Source organism: Panthera pardus, unplaced genomic scaffold, assembly GCF_024362965.1.
Source record: "Panthera pardus isolate Hobbes unplaced genomic scaffold, ASM2436296v1 HiC_scaffold_15, whole genome shotgun sequence".
Classification (NCBI taxonomy): domain Eukaryota; kingdom Metazoa; phylum Chordata; class Mammalia; order Carnivora; family Felidae; genus Panthera; species Panthera pardus.
The window spans coordinates 5,580,270-5,597,508 of NW_026526710.1; the positions used below are offsets into that span (position 1 = coordinate 5,580,270).

The following is a 17,239-nucleotide window of genomic DNA, read 5'->3' on the forward strand; positions in this document are numbered from 1 at the left end:
TACATTTTGGTTCAGGTGAAAACAATAGAAATGCTTCCGGGACATTTTGGCAAGCTCGGACATGCCTGTCGGTGATCTGGAAGGGTGCCGCAGGGTCACTCTGTGCACTGTCACCTTAAGGTTGAATAGACGCTATCTAAGCACAGGATGGATCAAAACACAGAGTTAGGATGGCTTGGGGGACTTGAGAAGTCTGGTAATTCCTTCACTCCTTAAGCAGGTGAGAACATCAGTAATGAAAATATCTGCCTTGAAGTGGGCACCTGCTGGTCAGTCTGACAACCCTCCAAGGTGGTCTGATCATCTCCCGTTCACTGACAAGCAGACAACACTCAGAGGGGCTAACGGAGCCCAAGGCCACCCAGCTAATAAGTTACAGAGCGTGGATGTAAACCGCGTCCAGCTCACCTCAAAGTGCTTCTCTTCTATACATTGTTGCTTTATTTCTTTACCTGCCCACGTGTATCCACTTGAAAATGGGCCCCCATTGTGGAAAAAGAGGCCACAGAACTGCAAGTATAGTATGATAATTTTTACGTAACGTTTATGCATCCAGACACACACACACACACACACACACACACACACACACACACACACGGGTTCATATACGTATCTAGCAACATACACCTGCGTGTGCACGCACATGTGCATAGATCCCCATTCCCATCTGGAAAGTTGTTCATCCAGCTCGTAAAGGTGATTATCTTTGGCTGACGGAATTTTTACTGCCTTGTAATCCCGTGTATTATTTGAATTATGTTTACCAACAACGCGTCATTTTTTTTTTTTTTTTAATAAAAATCCAAGCAGAACTCAGACGCCTCTGAACGGTAGTTCACGGCTGTTTCACGTGGGGTGGGTTTAGCTGGTGTCAGATGGTCTTTTTTTCCTGCTTTGCCGCTGAGCTGCGGCATGGCCCCTGAACCAGGCTGTGGGTACGCTCGGGTAGTTGGCCCCTTGCTCCTCTGAAGATACCTGGGGCCTGTGGTTTCCTCTCTTCCCAAATTTTACCTGTTAACTCACTCACCCTCGGAAGCCGGGTGCTCTGTGGTCCTGGCACCTCGCAGTGAGGAAATAAGGCCAGTGTTCTCCTTGGGGTTTGGATCAGAATCCAGTGATGTGAGTAGTATTTTCCTCTATCCTTGTTGGTGGAGACCTCATCTGCTCTCCTGGCAATTCCAAGTCCTGGAGGTAAAGCCTGAGCACCCCCCCCCCACCCCCCCTTGTTGGTGGTTCCCTCTAGCCAGACCTGGCTACTTATTGGAAGATGTTACCCAAGAATTGCATTTTTTAGTAATTCGAACCAGAAGCTTCCCGGGCCACCCTGTGTGCCCCCCCCCCCCCCCCCACCTCCCCGGCCATGGCGGTGGTGGTAAAAACCACAGCCCTGCACAGATCACAGGGCTACGAGTGAGGCTTGCCGGCTTGCCCTCTGTCTGCCTGCTGGGATGTTTGTTCCCTTTGTCTGGCCTGCCCCTGTCGAGTCTGTGGTTTGCCTTTATTTTTTGGTAATGAAGCTAGTGATGTCTCTGGCTTCAGGGAAGTGACTCGTTCAAAGCCACCCTGCAAACCGCAGCCGAGGTCAGAGCTCCCCACCTCCCAGCTACTGGGAAGTCCCAGGACGGGCTGGGGTCTGGAGAGGTGATCTCTTACAGGCGTGGATCATCCTCCCAAACATCCATTAAACACCTCCTGTGTGTGCCAGGCATCGTGCTGGGTGAACACTGGACCGTATCCCCGGCCTTTCCTGCTGTCCTGACACAGGCTTGGTGAGCTGAAGCGGCCTCGGGGTGGCACGGAAGCCCACCAGGCCAGAGTGCTTTCCACGCTTTCCACGCACAGCGTGCCCCTCCGGGCCCAGAGCCGCTCTTCCTCCAGCCTGGCTGCCTCTTCCGCAGGAATCACTGTGGTGTGTTAGTTTCACCTCCCCGGAATAAAGGTTGTGAGGACGGAGAGGGTGGTCTCGTCCCAGAGGAGCCGAATAGCTGGAATAGTTGAAGGTCTGACCTCATTCCAAGACAGCTGGAGAGCTTCCAGAAGGGCTCTGGGTCAGGGGGCCTGGGTGTCCCTTCCTGCTCCACGACTTTCCCCTCCAGGAAGTGAAGCCCGTGGGAAGAGTCTATGCTGAGTGTTCGTGCTGGAAGTGAAAGAGGCAGGTGCCCTCAACTCAGCACTGCTGACGTTTGGGGCTGGGTAACTCTTCGGCACGGGGGCCTCTCCTGTGCATCTTAGGATGTTTGGTGGCATCCTTGGAATTTGCACGCTGGTTGCCAGCAGCACCCCCAGTTGTGATGAACAAACGTCTCCAGGCCGGGATGGGGTGGAGGAAGCGGGGGGCGGGGCAGCGTTGCCCCTAGTTCAGAAGCACTAAAGACGACGCGTGCGGAACATTACCGGCTTTGGCTGCTGGATGGGGTGCTGATGGGGGAGAGCTGATGGGGTGGGGTGACCCTTATCGCTGTGCCCACCAATTACAGGGGGGCAGCGAAGACTCCTCCCCGCAGCCACCAGAAGGCTGACCCTAACAGGGAGGGTCAGCACTGGCCCTAGGGTGTCATCTGCTTGTCACAAGTGGACGGTTCCCGGGGCCCTGCCATCAGCAGGAGGCTCATCACAATCTGGTGATTGTGCGGCTCTGTGAGCTCAGGGGCCACTGAAGCTTCTGTGCCGCGATTTTCTCGTCTGTCAAATGGGACAATGAAAGCCCCTGCCAGAGAGGGATGTGGTCAGGAGTAAAGGAGTGTCCAGGGCTCAGGTAAGGGACTGAGCCTGGTGCCTGGCCGGGTGGGCACCTTGGTCAAGGTCAGCCCCTGTCCCATTACTGTCGGAGCTCAGGAATGAGGGCAAGGCCTGTCATTGTGGAGGAGTTAGGAAAGGAGATGAGTCAAGAAGTGAAAGAGGCAGGTGCTCTCAACTCAGCACTATACTTACTATATGTATATGTGTATATATAGAGGTAGTCTCAGGCTCCTTTTTTTCTCAATGTTAGTATCATTTATAATCATAATAACAGGTAATATCAACAGGGAGCCTATTGTATGCCAGACATCCTAAGTGCCCTACAGGAGCCCTGTGAGTAAGGACACGTGTTATAGCCCACTGGTAGTTGAAGAAGGGGAAGAAACGTTCTCCGCATCGTCCAGGGGAGGAGCAGGGAAGCCAGGACTCAGCTGTATTTGCTTCCTTCCCCCCCGCCCCCCACCCCCGGCCCTTTACAACCCACGGGAGCTTCTGAGAGCCGGAATTTGGCCACTAAGGGGCTCACACGTGCCGCCTCTGTTCTCATTCTCTCGGGGACTCTTTATTCTTTGATTCTTCCAGGCGGTCCTGAGGAAGAAGCCAGTCTCTTGAGGGACCTGACCGGGGTGCAGTCTGGTGAAGACAATACTTTTGGTCTCCCATCGGCTTCCATCCCTGGCTCGACACTTCGCTCGTTCGCCAAGGGCCCTCCTTCTCCCCCAGCCCCTGGCACCTCTTTGGTGCTGTGTCTCCTCGAGGCCCGTTTGCCCACACTGCTCTCGTTCCTTCAGGAAGGCGAGAATAATGACAAGTTCTTCACCCACCCCAAGAACGCCAAAGCGCTGGCGGCCTACCTCTTCGCACACAACCACCTCTTCTACCTGATGGAGCTGTCCACGGCCCTGCTCCTGCTGCTGCTCTCCCTGTGTGAGGCCCCCGCCGTCCCCGCGCTCCGGCTCGGCATTTACGTGAGTGTCCGCTTGGCCAGCCCGGAAGGGAACATTCTGGTAGAGCAGATGCCCCAGGTGGATTTGGAACAGAGAGGCCTGGGTGTGTGGGGGGGGCATCACAGAGGCCTCGGGAGCAGCACTGGATTGCCAGTCTTGCATGGGATCCCTGCTGGAGTGAATGCTGTCTGTGATTGGGCTTACTGGTACCTTCCGGGGGGGGTGGGGGTGGGGGGGCGCCATCTGATTGGCTCATGGAGGGCTGTGGGCCACACCTTGGTTCCAGGGGAGCAGTGCACCTGGCTGCGGTCCCGCCCACCGTCTGCAACCTCAGGGGAAAAGGTAGCCGGGTGTGACCGCCGGGAGGCCAGGGGGCTGGTGGGGCTACACCTCCTCCTGCCATCTGGTTGCAGGTCCACGCGACCCTGGAGCTGTTCGCCCTGATGGTGGTTGTCTTTGAGCTCTGCATGAAGTTGCGGTGGCTGGGCCTCCACACCTTCATCCGACACAGACGGACCATGGTCAAGGTGATGTGTCCGTGTCCGAGCGGCGTTTTCTCCCACGTCAGCTTCCGGCCTGTATCTTCAGTTCAATTCCAAATCCCCCGTGGGCCGAGCCCTGCACTCGGCACTGCAGCCCTGGGGCCCTGTCCTTGCCAAGCCTTGCCGAGCCTCGCCCCGGATGTCGTGGGGATGCTAACGGGAGCCACTGTGATTTGGCACCTAGCGTGTGCCCGGCACTGGCACAACAGCCTTTGCGGGAGATGTGTTTCTCTTCCTAATTTACACCCTGCCGGCCAGACGAGAATGGGATCTAAATCCCAAAGGCTTGGGGTTCAAACCCAGGTCTGTCTGGCCTCCAAGCCCACGCGGATCAGTAACCAGTAACATACCCCTCTCTTCCGGGCAGCGAGTAGGCATGAGTCAGAGTGCGCTTTGCCGTGTAAAAAGCATGCACGCTTGTCCAGGAGAACGTGCCCAAGGAATGGCACATCAGGATGCCCTGCAGACGTCAGGGGCCTTCCCGGTGGGAACGGGGAGGGCTGAAGGCAGAGGGTGGGCAGATGTGGCCAGGCAGAGTGGCCGATGAGCTGCTGGGAGCAGGGCTTCATTCCCCCCGGGGCCATACATCTGTGCCAGCAGCCAGAGGGCTTGATTCCAGGGGCTGCTCGATGTCGGGGGGCTGGGGTGGGGGGGTGCTGAGAGAGAGCTGGAGAGAAGGGAAGGGCCTCTCGAGGCCAGAGTGGGCAGGATCTTGCCAGCCCTCTGTTCGTGGTGTGCAGGTGGGGGCTGGGGAAGGAGCTGATGGAGCTCTGTGCCCGTCCACCCCCAGACCTCCGTGCTGGTGGTGCAGTTCATCGAGGCCATCGTGGTGCTGGTACGGCAGACATCCCACGTGCGTGTGACCCGGGCTCTGCGCTGCATTTTCCTCGTGGACTGTCGGTACTGCGGCGGCGTCCGGCGGTAAGGCCCGGGGGACGAGACGGTCGCTATCCTGGCCTGGCCCGGACCTCTGGGCCTGTGGAGCAGGACCCAGCGAGTCAAGTAGCGATGGGATCAGTTCTGCACGCTGGGAGAACACACGCCCGCTCACTTCCTTCGAAGTGGACCCGCACAGGGCAGAAGGCGGTCCTCCACTAGGGTTTCGGTTTCCTGGCTCCGGGTCTGGGGCTCTTTCCCATCTTATTTGCAGCCTCCTGGGGCTGGCTCCTCTCTCGGACACATTATTTGCCCAAACACAGCGGCAGTGACCTCTCAAAGCAGGCAACTGCACAAAGTCTGAGTGACTCAGCAGGCTGACCCCCTCCCCGAGCCGGGGGGCTGGACTCAAACCTGCCCACTAGCCTGGAGTTGAGCTTAGTGCTGCAGACCCCATCTGGAAAGTCTCTTGGCTGGGATGCTGAGAGAGAGCAGGCTGGGCAGTTCGTTCTTCGGGCCCGTGCTTGTTTCCAAAGCTGGAAACGAGTGTCCCAGGACTAGGTGGCCCTGAAATGTCTTTGCGCGTCCTGCTCCTGGAAGCTCGGTGCCCAAGGCCATGCGCTTGGCCTTCTGCTGTTCCCCCCACTACTCACCAGGGCCCTTGCCTGCTTGGGCTCAGCAAGCAGGAGGAAGGGGCTGTGTGTGGCGTACCTGGCCCGGTTTTTCCCCGTCGCCCCCGGGCGGAAGTCCCCTGGGAAAACGCCGAGCGTGACGTCACAAACCAGGGTGCCGCGGGCCTTAGTGTGGTGTGAGTCGGGAGCCCCGGCCCCCGCCTCGCCCGTGGAGTCCCAGACAGCCCCCCACTTGGGCCCGCGCCCCCTCCCCGCCTCACCCCTCCGGCCCTGCTGTCTCCCCAGCAACCTGCGACAGATCTTCCAATCTCTGCCGCCCTTCATGGACATTCTCCTGCTGCTGCTCCTCTTCATGCTTATCTTCGCCATCCTTGGTGAGTTCCCCGCGCCCCGAGGCCCTGACGGCCCCCCACCCCCACCCCCGGAGCAAATTCGTGGTAGAAGATGAACTCACTCTGACAGTTGGAGAAGTTCAGGAAGCTTTTACACGTGTGCAACACGCGCGACCTTCGGCTTAGGAAATGAAGTCTTAGGAGTAAAATGCAAAGCCCCTCTGTATCTTTTCATGACCCCTGGTCCCTTCCCTCAGAGGTACCCCCCCGACCTAAGCCTACTACTGCCACACGTATCTTTCTAGCTATGCTTTATATTTCCTGAAACAGCAAGTAAGTGGTATTGCTGTGCATATCAAAATATGTTATGGGGTGCCTGGACGGCTCAGCCGGTTGGGCGGCCGACTTCGGCGCAGGTCGTGATCTCGCGGTCCGTGAGTTCGAGCCCCTCGTCGGGCTCTGGGCCGACCGCTCGGGGCCTGGAGCCCACTTCCGATTCTGTGTCTCCCTCTCTATCTGCCCCTCCCCCACTCTCCCTCTCCCCCCCCCCCACCTGCCGTCTCTCAAAATAAATGAACATTAAAAAAAAATTTAAACAAATAAACATTTTATAGAAATGGTTACATGATGTGTGTGGGGCCCCTCCTGCAAGTTGCTCTTTGGTGGTTTCTTCCGTTGTGGGGCGTTTTCACCATTACACGTCAGACTGTAGTGAACGCTCACGCATCGGCCACTGGCTCCCTCTTCGCCTCCGACCCTCCACCCGACCACCCCACTCCCTGTAGAACTTCCTTTGTGCTCCAAGGGGGCTAATTACCTTGAGGGCAGAACTTTTCCCTTTTCCCACTGGGGATTTCAAGGACTCAGGGCAATAGCCCATTCCAGGAGGGAGGAAACCGAGGGTGTTCGCACCCCAGGACCCTGGGCTATATCAAGGGGGAGTCTCTTTGGAATTGTCACTTGGAATTGTCCAGCCTGTGGATGAGTTTCATTTGGTCTGAAAATGTTGAGCCGACATTTGAAAATTAGATTTCTTACATGAAAATACAGATTTCTAGCCTTGAAAAAAATGGGTTTTTTAATTTAAAAAATGGAGGTATAGGGGCGCCTGGGTGGCTCAGTCGGTTAACCGGCCGACTTCGGCTCAGGTCATGATCTCGCGGTCCGTGGGTTCGAGCCCCGCGTCGGGCTCTGTGCTGACAGCTCAGAGCCTGGAGCCTGTTTCGGATTCTGTGTCTCCCTCTCTCTGACCCTCCCCTGTTCATGCTCTGTCTCTCCCTATCTCAAAAATAAATAAAACGTTAAAAAAAAATTAAAAAAAAAAATGGAGGTATAATTGACATACAACATCGTATTTGTTGTAGGCGCACAACAGAACGATTTAATATTTGTGTCTATTGTGAAAGGACCACCACAGTAAATCTAGTTACCGCCTGTCACCACACACAGTTGCAATTTTTTTTTTCTCTTCTGATGAGAACTTTTAAGATCTCCCTGAACAACTTTCAAATATACAACAGAGTGTTGTTAACTCCTCAACATGCTGGACGTCCAGTCTTTTTTTTTTTTTTTTTTTAAGGTTATTTATTTATTAAAAAAAATTTTTTTTAATGTTTATTTATTTTGAGAGAGAGAGAGACAGAGCACAAGCAGGGGAGGGGCAGAGAGAGGGAGACACAGAATCCAAAGCAGGCTCCAGGCTCCGAGCTGTCAGCCCAGAGCCCGAAGCGGGGCTCAAACTCACAAGCCGTGAGATCGTGACCTGAGCCAAAGTCAGACGCTCAACCGACTGAGCCACCCAGGCGCCCCCATCCAGCCTCTTTAAACAGCAGACTTGATTCTTGGGCCACATGTCACACCTGTTCCTTTGGACAGAGCGCGTGTTCTCCAGAGTGCTGCTGTCCCCACCACTCCCTGATGCTTTCCCTCTGCCCCCAGCACTCGTTTACATTTATTTGTGCAGTCCTTTGATGTCGGGTTTGGGACCTCTGCTCTAACCCTTTTTATCTGTGTGTCTTCTGCCCCCGTGTAGGTTTCTACTTGTTCTCCTCTAATCCTTCGGACCCCGTAAGTAGTCACCGTGTTTATCTGTTTCTTCTTCTATTTGGGGCCTATCCCCGCAGACAAGGGGGCCGGCCTGACGCCCCGGCCACATGAGGAAGGTTTCTCAGCACGGCTTACGGCTCCTTGAGGGACGACACTTGAGCTGGTCCCTTCCTTAAGCCCTGAAAGGGAATCCCCTTTCCTTGCCTTGAGAGGTATGCTTCCAGGATCAGATCTGGAACAGATTTGGTGAAGGGACAGTGGAGGGGCGCCAAACGGATGGCGCAGACATGTGATTCTCTGGGAAAACAGTCCCACCGGTTGTCTGCTTCTGCCAGAAGCGCAGAGTTCGAGGAGGCTGGAGGCGGCTGGACTCCGCATTCGCTCACCCCCCCCCCGCCATCCGTTAGGACTCCTTGGGAGGAGGGAGAGTGGATGGCGAGGGGAGGGGAAGGGAAGGGCGGGCACTCCAGGTGGCCCATCACAGCCTGCCTTCTCTCCCTCCAGTACTTCAACACCCTGGAGAACAGCATCGTCAGTCTCTTTGTCCTTCTGACCACAGCCAAGTGAGTCTGGGCTCTGCGTTGGCTTGGGCCCTCTGCCGGTGCCCCAGGGTCTTCTCTTTTCAGCAAGAATATCCCACACCTGAGGGCAGACAGGCGCTCGGGACACTGTGAGGGATGGGGGTGGCCCAATGAGCTCAAAGCTCGTGGACGTGGACGAGAGGAGGGGCGGGTGGGGGTGGGGCTGGCAAGGCAGAACGGAGAGATGTCCTCCGTGAGGATAGAGAAAGGGAGAAGGCAGCCGCGGGGCCCTGCGGTGATGCTCCGCAAATCCAGTTTCCCAGATGTGATGATGCCCTCCTACTCCCGGAACCCCTGGTCCTGTGTCTTCTTCATCGTCTACCTCTCCATCGAGCTGTACTTCATCATGAACCTGGTGAGTGAGCGTGCGTCGTGCCGCCGGAGCAGCCGTCCCAGCCGGCACAGCGCCGGGCACCGCGGGAACGGAGAAGTCCGGCCCGCTGTCGGCCTCCGTCCGGGATGGGGTCCCAGGCTGTGGTCAAGTGTGGTGCGGTGGCGGACGCCCTGGCGGGACTTGAGTTCAGCTGGTTCCCGGTGGGTACCCCTGGGATGATACTGCCGTGGCTCTCAGCCCTGGAGCTAGCCCTTAGGTCAGGGTGCCCTGGGGCCGTTCGTTCTCCAGCAGATGTGTGTCACAACACCTCTAAAAGCTGGCACTAACGAAGCCTTTGCCAGGCACCGGGCAGAGTGCTCCGTACGTGAGGATTAAATGATTCTCCACAAAAATTCTGGAGGTTCTGTTATGATCCTCAGCTTGTAACTGAGGAGACTGAGGGCCAGACTGACGAAGCAACTTGCTCACAGCTGCACAGCTCGGGGTGGCCAGGTGAGCTGGTCCGATCCCAGAGATCTGCCCTTAACCGCCCCCCCTTACTGCACCCACGTGTCTGTTTCCACCCCATTGATCGGGAACCATTAGCAAAGCAATCCAGGACGCATTCTGCTAAGGAGAACGTCCAGTCCCCGCGCACCCTGGGAACTTTGGAGGTGTTTGCGGAGGCCCAGCTGGCCACCAGAAAGCCTCTTCCCATCAGCAGATGGCCCCTAGGATGAGGCCATTAGGTCCGTGTCGAGACCACACGTCAATGCCAGACTGTCGGCAGAGGCTTTTGTCAAAGCTTGTATTTATTTGTATCCTTCTGAAGAGCATTCCTCCGCTGGCCCAGGGTAGAAATGGAGAACACCTCCCCTGGGGCAGACTTAGGAAGTCTCCTAAAAACTTGAAATCCTATCTATCTTTATATGTGGTATAGTTCTTATATCCTGTGGTCGGTTTACAATCATAAAAAGATATTCTGTGTAACTGACTTGTTTTCATTTGTAATATATTTCGAGCTGTGAGAATCTAGGGCACAGGTCAGCAAACTGCAGCCTGCTGGCCAAAGCCAGCCCACCACCGATTTCTATAAATAAAGTTTTATTGGCACACAGCCATGTCCATTTGTTTGCGCATCATCTGCGGCTGATTTCGTGCCACGGCTACAGGGTTGAGTACTTTCAACAGACACCATCTGGCCTTCAGAGCCTAGAACATTTGCTATATGTCCCTCTCCAGGAAAAGTTTGCTGCCCCTCCCTTGATCTAAAGGAAGAAAAAATGGGGGACCAGTTCGAAGGGATGGAAAAGACCAGGGAGTGTCCCTCAAGATATTTTCGAGAGAAAAAGAAAGCGTTTCCAAAAAAGCTTTCTTTCAGATCTGATCCCGCCCTCCCGCTGCCCTGTGATAGTACAGACTGTGTCGTAAACATTCCAGCCCTGGAATTGGGCAGCCCGGCACTGTTGTGCCCTGGAGGGCAGGCCACCTCACTGCCCTGATTTCTGGGGCTGTGCACGAAGCCGTGACTCCCCGGGACTGGGAGGGAACAAGGGGGCGAGGGAGGACCGTCCTGTGCCGTGACGCTCCTTCTTGCTCCGAGGTTGGGGCGGACAGCGGCTCCCGGCCATCAGGCTGGGTATAGAATCCAGGGCGCCCCTCTAGCTGTTTTCCCTTAGAACACTGCCCAGCCAGGCGTGAGCTTAGGTGGAGAGAGGCGACCAGGGAAAATACAATGACGTCTTCACGTATCCCAAGAGAGGAGACTCACAAGTGGCCGCGGGTGGCTTCCTCTGCAGACGCCTGGAGACTAACTTCCCGTATCCCCGAGGGGCAGGTGGGAGGGTCCTCTCAAGCCCCCCTTCTGGGGTGGCTGGGAGAGCACCCTCTGGAGGCAGAGGACGAACTCCCCGACTCCTTCAGGCCCCGCCACGCAGGGGAGCCAGGTCCTGTGTTCTTCCCTCACAGCTTCTGGCCGTGGTGTTCGACACCTTCAATGACATTGAGAAACGCAAGTTCAAGTCCCTGCTGCTGCATAAGCGAACCGCCATCCAGCATGCCTACCGCCTGCTCATCAGCCAACGGGTACGGAGGAGTGGGGGGTGGGGCCGGGGAGGGGACCAGTCCCTGTTCTCTCTCGCTGGCCCAGAGTAGCGCCTAAGCACGGCCGGGCCGGCAGCTTTAGAAACCAAGAGTTCTGCCCCTGGGAAAACCCGAAAGAGCCAGATGCCCTGGGATCCCTCGTTGTCCTGGGCGTCCGGAGTGGCGGCCCCCAAGGGAAGGGCAGTCTGGGCTCTGTGTTTCCCTGTGTTCGCATGGCCCTCTGTCCTCTCCCTGCAGAGGCCCGCCGGCGTCTCCTACAGGCAATTTGAAGGCCTGATGCGCTTCTACAGGCCCCGGATGAGTGCCAGGGAGCGCTACCTGACTTTCAAGGCCCTGAATCAGAGCAACACATCTCTGCTCAGGTAAGAGTGGGCGCCAGGTGGGGCGGGGTGTCTGGACAAGGTGTTCACACGAGGGAGCTGGGGCGGGCAAGGGCCCCAGGAGGTGGGTGGGCAAAGAAGCTTCTGAGAGACTAGTTTTCGCCACAGAGATTCTTACACACGTAGATGGCATTCGTTCATCCGGTTTCTTTTCACAAGTAACGGCAGTCCAACCCAAACCCAGTTCCAGCTGGCGTGACAAAAAAGGGAGTGTATCGTCTCGTGAAATGGTCCGGCTCTGCCACTCACTCTCGAGTCCTGAGTGAGGTGGGGTAATCCCATGTGAGCGGAGCCACAGAGCCAGGCGAGCACGCATACACACACACACACACACACACACACACACACACACACACACACACACACGCCCTCTGACCACGGTTCCTGGCAGAACCTCCAGAACTGGCCCTGAGATGTGTGTGGGCAGTCCTGGTCTTCCAGAATGCTGATGATCCGAACCCTTGTTTCCGGGGAAGGAAGAGGGCCAGCTGTAGAAACGCGAGCAGCTGAGCTCTGTTTGGGCTGAACGCAGTCCCAGCTGTTCCATTCAGTCCTCCGCCAGAGGAGGCTCTGTCCCTGGCTATCTAAGAATCCTAGTGACTAAAGCCATCAGTAGTCAGTATAGACCAATCGGATTCAGTGGGCATGGCACCCGGAGGAAGGAAATCAGCTGCCTGCAGGTAAGGGTCCCTGGGGCACTGAGGTGCTGAAGGTCGCAGGTGTCCCGCCCCTTTAAAGGTGACCACGGGTGGACGAGGGAGTCCTGAAACTCAGTGGCAGTGGGTTCTGAATTTTTTTTTTTTTTTTTTTTTTTTTTTTTTTTACTTTTCCATGTGGCTTACAATAGCCTGAAGGACTTTTATGATATCTACGAGGTTGCTGCCTTGAAGTGGAAGGTGAGTGTTCGTACGAGACAGAAGACCAGAGAGGGAGCGGGGCTGATTGCTGGGGGATGGGGGGGGGGGGCGCGCGTTGGGCGCACTGGCGGCCCGACTCCTTCCCACTGGAGCAGCTGGGCTCTCGGCCTGCCTCCCCACCCCCCAACTGCAGGGCTACAGGTGGCCATCCGTGTGCCCTTACACTTGCCCTGTAGCCTCCCGATTAAGAGCACCGAATCTCAGGTAGACCGCATTAGTTACTGTGTGACATCAGGCAAGTGTTGGAACCTTTCCAAGCCTTGTCCCACCTGGGAAATGGGATAACGATGATCCCTGCAGTTATTTCCAGCATCATATAAAAGGAAGGCACGTGCATGGTTCCATTTAAATGCTCAGTAAACTGGCTGTCTTTGTTGTCATTTAGATCCCCGAGTGTTTTCGTTCTTCCCCAAGTTAGCTGGGGAAGCAGGGAAGGAAAGCGGCGTCCTGGTCCCCCAGGGCTGGGTTCTGGTCGCCAGTCCTAACACCCTCTCTCCATGGCCCTGTCTCCTGGCCAGGCAAAGAGAAACAGGGAACACTGGTTCGATGAGCTTCCCAGGACAGCGTTCCTCATCTTCAAAGGTAGGGTTGGCCTGAATGTGACATCTCGGCAGCTGGGGACAGATGGAGGTTTCCAGAGACCACAGACGAGCATCTTAAGAGCATATTCATAAGCTGTATGTGTGTGCGTATGCGTCTGAATGTGTGTGTGTGTGTGTACAAGAGACAGTGTGGCTACCCCAGCAGGCAAATAAGTGTTGGACTAGGAAGGAAATCAGCAACTTAAAAACCAGACCAAAAGACCTTTGTGGAATAGTCACTGAAGAACATTTACAAAGTCAGACAAAATGAAAAATTTCCACCTAGAGGTAACCACTGTTCATTTTCTGATGTGTTTCCTTCTGTGTTTGGTTATTTTTCTGTGCACTTTTTAAAAAAGATATTTTTATTTAGTTATTTTGAGATCGAGGGAGCGCCCGTGGGGACAGGGGCAGAGAGAAAGGGAGAGAGAATCCCAAGCAGGCTCTGCACTGTCAGCACAGAGCCCAATGCGGGGCTCGAACTCATGAACCTGTGAGATCATGACCTGAGCCGAAGTTGGACATGTAACCGCCTGAGCCACCCAGGCGCCCCTCTGTGTACTTTTTAAAAGGTAGTAGGATTCCATTATAGACTCGGTTCCCAACCCTGCCTTTTTACCAAATAATGTATTCTGACCGTTCTCCTGACAGGATACGTAGCTGGTGTATGTGATCCCTTACATCATGCTTGCATAGCATAAAATTCAAAATTTGAACATCAAAGCGCCCATATTATTGTCGCCCCTTAGTTGAGTGCCACTTTCAAAGATCCAGTGAGCTCATGGGGCATTTCTCGTGCAGAAAGGCTGAGGCCTGGGTATGGGCCATTATGAATGAGAGTTAAGGGGGTATGTTCTATTTTGTGACTTCTCCCACAGCTAGGGCTTGGGGCACAGCTGTTATCCCATATCCTGTAGAGGGTTTTCCATCCGTGGGATGATAACCACTCAAGTGGATGAATAAATGGTCCGGGGTCAAGGCCAGCAGCAGTGAAGTCTCCGCCCTGGCTCCGGGTTGCCCGGGCTCTCCCCAGAGCAGCTGTTGCCGGTGTGGTCTTGCCTGAGCACTAGCGTGGGGTCACTGTGACAGCACCCGTTCCTTCCTCGCCCCTGGGCCTAAACACCCTGGTTGCTCACGTGTGTGAAGTGTGCGGTAGGGGAATGTGTACTTGCACGTGAAGATTTCGCTATTAACATTTATTCTCTTCAAATAGGAATTAACATCCTTGTGAAGTCCAAGGCCTTCCAGTATTTCATGTGTAAGTGTGAAATACCACAGCTCCGGGCCCCTTCCTGCCTGAGTCTTTTACTGTTCCAGAAGGTGGAGAGGCAAGAGATTAGGCCTGCAGCCATGTTGTTGACTTTTTATTATAGCAAATTCCAAGCATGCATAAAAGCGGGGAGATGACCGTGAGCATCCACGGTCACCTGGCTTCAACAGCGGTCCCCCACGGCCAGTCTTTCTGTCCGTCTGTACCCTCCCTGTGGCTCTTCGACTCCTCCCCAGAGCTGGAGATTTCGGACACAGATTTCAGGACCACAGGATGTGGTCAGTGGCTCTGCCACTTAAGTCTGTTTCAGTCTGTAGGTTTCTCTTCCATCCCTTTTTTCCCTCTTGCGACATTTAGTTGAAGAGACAGGATTGTTTGGCCCTCGGTCTTGTTTTTGTGTATTCCCCCTGTTGCTTGGTTCCTGTAACTCAGTGGTTCTATCTGGATTTGTGTTGTCCGATGTGGTGGCAACTAGCCATGTGTGGCTATTTGTATTTAAGCAACTAAAATGAAAAATTCAGTTCCCCAGCCACGGTAGCCACATTTCAAGTGCTCAGCACCACATACAGCTAATGACTACCAATTAGACAGCACAGAGAAGGAAATTTCTGTTGTCACAGGAAGTTCTCTTAGGCAGTACTAGTTGGGAGGTTTGCTTGAACTGAGACTTTCTTTTTTTTTTTTTTTTTAATTTTTTTTTTAACGTTTACTTATTTATTTTTTTTTTTTTTAATTTTTTTTTTTTTCAACGTTTATTTTATTTTTTGGGACAGAGAGAGACAGAGCATGAACGGGGGAGGGACAGAGAGAGAGGGAGACACAGAATCGGAAACAGGCTCCAGGCTCCGAGCCATCAGCCCAGAGCCTGACGCGGGGCTCGAACTCACGGACCGTGAGATCGTGACCTGGCTGAAGTCGGACGCTTAACCGACTGCGCCACCCAGGCGCCCCATAACGTTTACTTATTTTTGAGACAGGGAGAGACAGAGCATGAACGGGGGAGGGTCAGAGAGAGAGGGAGGCACAGAATCTGAAACAGGCTCCAGGCTCTGAGCAGTCAGCACAGAGCCCCACGCGGGGCTTGAACTCACAGACCGTGAGATCATGACCTGAGCCAAAGTCGGACGCTTAACCGACTGAGCCACCCAGGCGCCACTGAACTGAGACTTTCTAAGGAGCTCTGGTTCCATTTAGTGGGAAAGGGTGTTTAGAGACCACAGTTTGAAATGCTAGAAGTGCTCACTGCTTGGAGTTGGTTATCATTTCTAGGCCTTTCCATGGACAGAGGTGGGATTTTGTCTTTGAAGATAAACCGTATCCGGAGTTCCGGAGTTTCTGCTGATCTTTCTTTCTTTCTTTCTTTCTTTCTTTCTTTCTTTCTTTCTTTTTAACTTTTTAATATTAATTTTTTTATTTTTTTAAATTTACATCCAAATTAGCATATAGTGTAACAATGATTTCAGGAGTAGATTCCTTAATGCCCCTTCCCCATTTAGCCCATCCCCCCTCCCACAGCCCCTCCAGTAACCCTCAGTTTGTTCTCCATATTAAATTTTTTTTTTAATATTTATTTTTTTGAAAGAGAGAGACAGAGCACGAGTGAGGGAGGGGCAGAGAGAGAGGGAGACACAGGATCTGAAGCAGGCTCCAGGCTCTGAGCTGTCAGCACAGAGCCCGACGCGGGGCTCGAACCCACAAGCCGTGAGATCATGACCTGGGCTGGAGTCGGACACTTAACCGACTGAGCCACCCAGGCGCCCCCTGACATTTCGAATTCAAATTCAGGACTACCGTGTTTTTACTTAACTTCCTCATTCTTTCAAATCCAGATTTCCAGTCTTAAAATCTTGCTTCCCAGCACCATTCACACAATTACTCATTTGCTGTACCCCACGGTAGACTCATAACTATCTCCAGAAAATGGTATCAACACTGTCCCAACAACACAGACCCTAGTACGTCACTCCAGGGATAGACATTCAGATTATTGTGCGTCAAGGTCACAGTAGTTCCCCGCCCCCGCCCATGTGGGTATGTCACCAACTGGAGACACATTTAGGTTTCTTTATTTCGTTTTATTTTTCATTTTCAAGGATTGCTTTTTTAAAAATACTTACTTTTGTTTTATACTTATGTAAAATATCTCTGCGTTTCCAAGTCGGACCTATGAAACAAAGTATATTTAAGGACGTCTCATTTATATCCTGTCAACCCCCCCCTCAAATGGGTAACTTTTATTTTGGTTTATTCTTCCAGTTTTTAAAAACTCTAAGTAGATGCATATACGTGCCTCTCCCCGTGTCTTAAATAAACAGTCACATACTTGATACACTTTCTTCCCCACCTTTTCGGCTTTTTAAAAAATATATTCGGGAGACTGCTTCCCATTGTAATATACAGAGACGTTCCTCATTTCTTTTTAGAGTTGCTACTTCACCATTTCACGAACACGTCATGGTTGATCCCACCAGTTCCCTGTTGGTCATTTAGGTCATTTCTAGATTTTTGCCCTCACAGATAGCTCTCCCGCAAATGGCTTGCGGTAACATTGTTTTGGGTTTCGCTAGTGTCTCGCTAGAGTGGATCCCTTGAAGTGGGATTGCTATGTGAAAGATCAAATGAACGCGTAATTTTGCTAACTGGTTCCTGTAGCCTTTCTTTTATTTAAAAATTTTTTCATGTCTATTTTTGAGAGGGAGAGACAGAGAATGAGTGGGGGAGGGGCAGAGAGAGGGGGAGACCCAGGATCCGAAGCAGGCTCCAGGCTGTCAGCACAGAGCCCCCTGCGGGGCTTGAACCCACAAACTGTGAGATCCTGACCTGAGCCGAAGTCGGACGCTTAATCGACTGAGCCCCCCAGGCGCCCCTCACGCAGCCTTTCTTAAAATCTAGGGAAGAGCAAACATTTTAATACTCAAACACCTCTTACACGGACTTGGCAACAGCAGTGACCTCGAGGGTGTTTTTAGGAATCCAT

The 17,239-nt window shown here is 53.7% G+C and overlaps 1 protein-coding gene across 4 annotated transcripts in view; it reads left to right on the plus strand.

Annotated features, from left to right (window-relative positions):
* TPCN1 (two pore segment channel 1) overlaps nt 1–17,239 on the plus strand; it is a 63,407-nt gene that overhangs the window by 33,200 nt on the left and 12,968 nt on the right. For all 4 annotated transcript variants that reach the window (XM_053902063.1, XM_053902064.1, XM_053902065.1 and 1 more), the window contains 12 exons: nt 3,534–3,710; nt 4,103–4,216; nt 5,022–5,152; nt 6,025–6,113; nt 8,104–8,138; nt 8,622–8,680; nt 8,954–9,053; nt 10,980–11,096; nt 11,352–11,476; nt 12,342–12,390; nt 12,930–12,993; nt 14,206–14,250. In XM_053902063.1, coding sequence (XP_053758038.1) covers nt 3,534–3,710; nt 4,103–4,216; nt 5,022–5,152; nt 6,025–6,113; nt 8,104–8,138; nt 8,622–8,680; nt 8,954–9,053; nt 10,980–11,096; nt 11,352–11,476; nt 12,342–12,390; nt 12,930–12,993; nt 14,206–14,250 — 1,105 coding nt within the window. The remainder of the gene's footprint in view (nt 1–3,533; nt 3,711–4,102; nt 4,217–5,021; nt 5,153–6,024; nt 6,114–8,103; nt 8,139–8,621; nt 8,681–8,953; nt 9,054–10,979; nt 11,097–11,351; nt 11,477–12,341; nt 12,391–12,929; nt 12,994–14,205; nt 14,251–17,239) is intronic.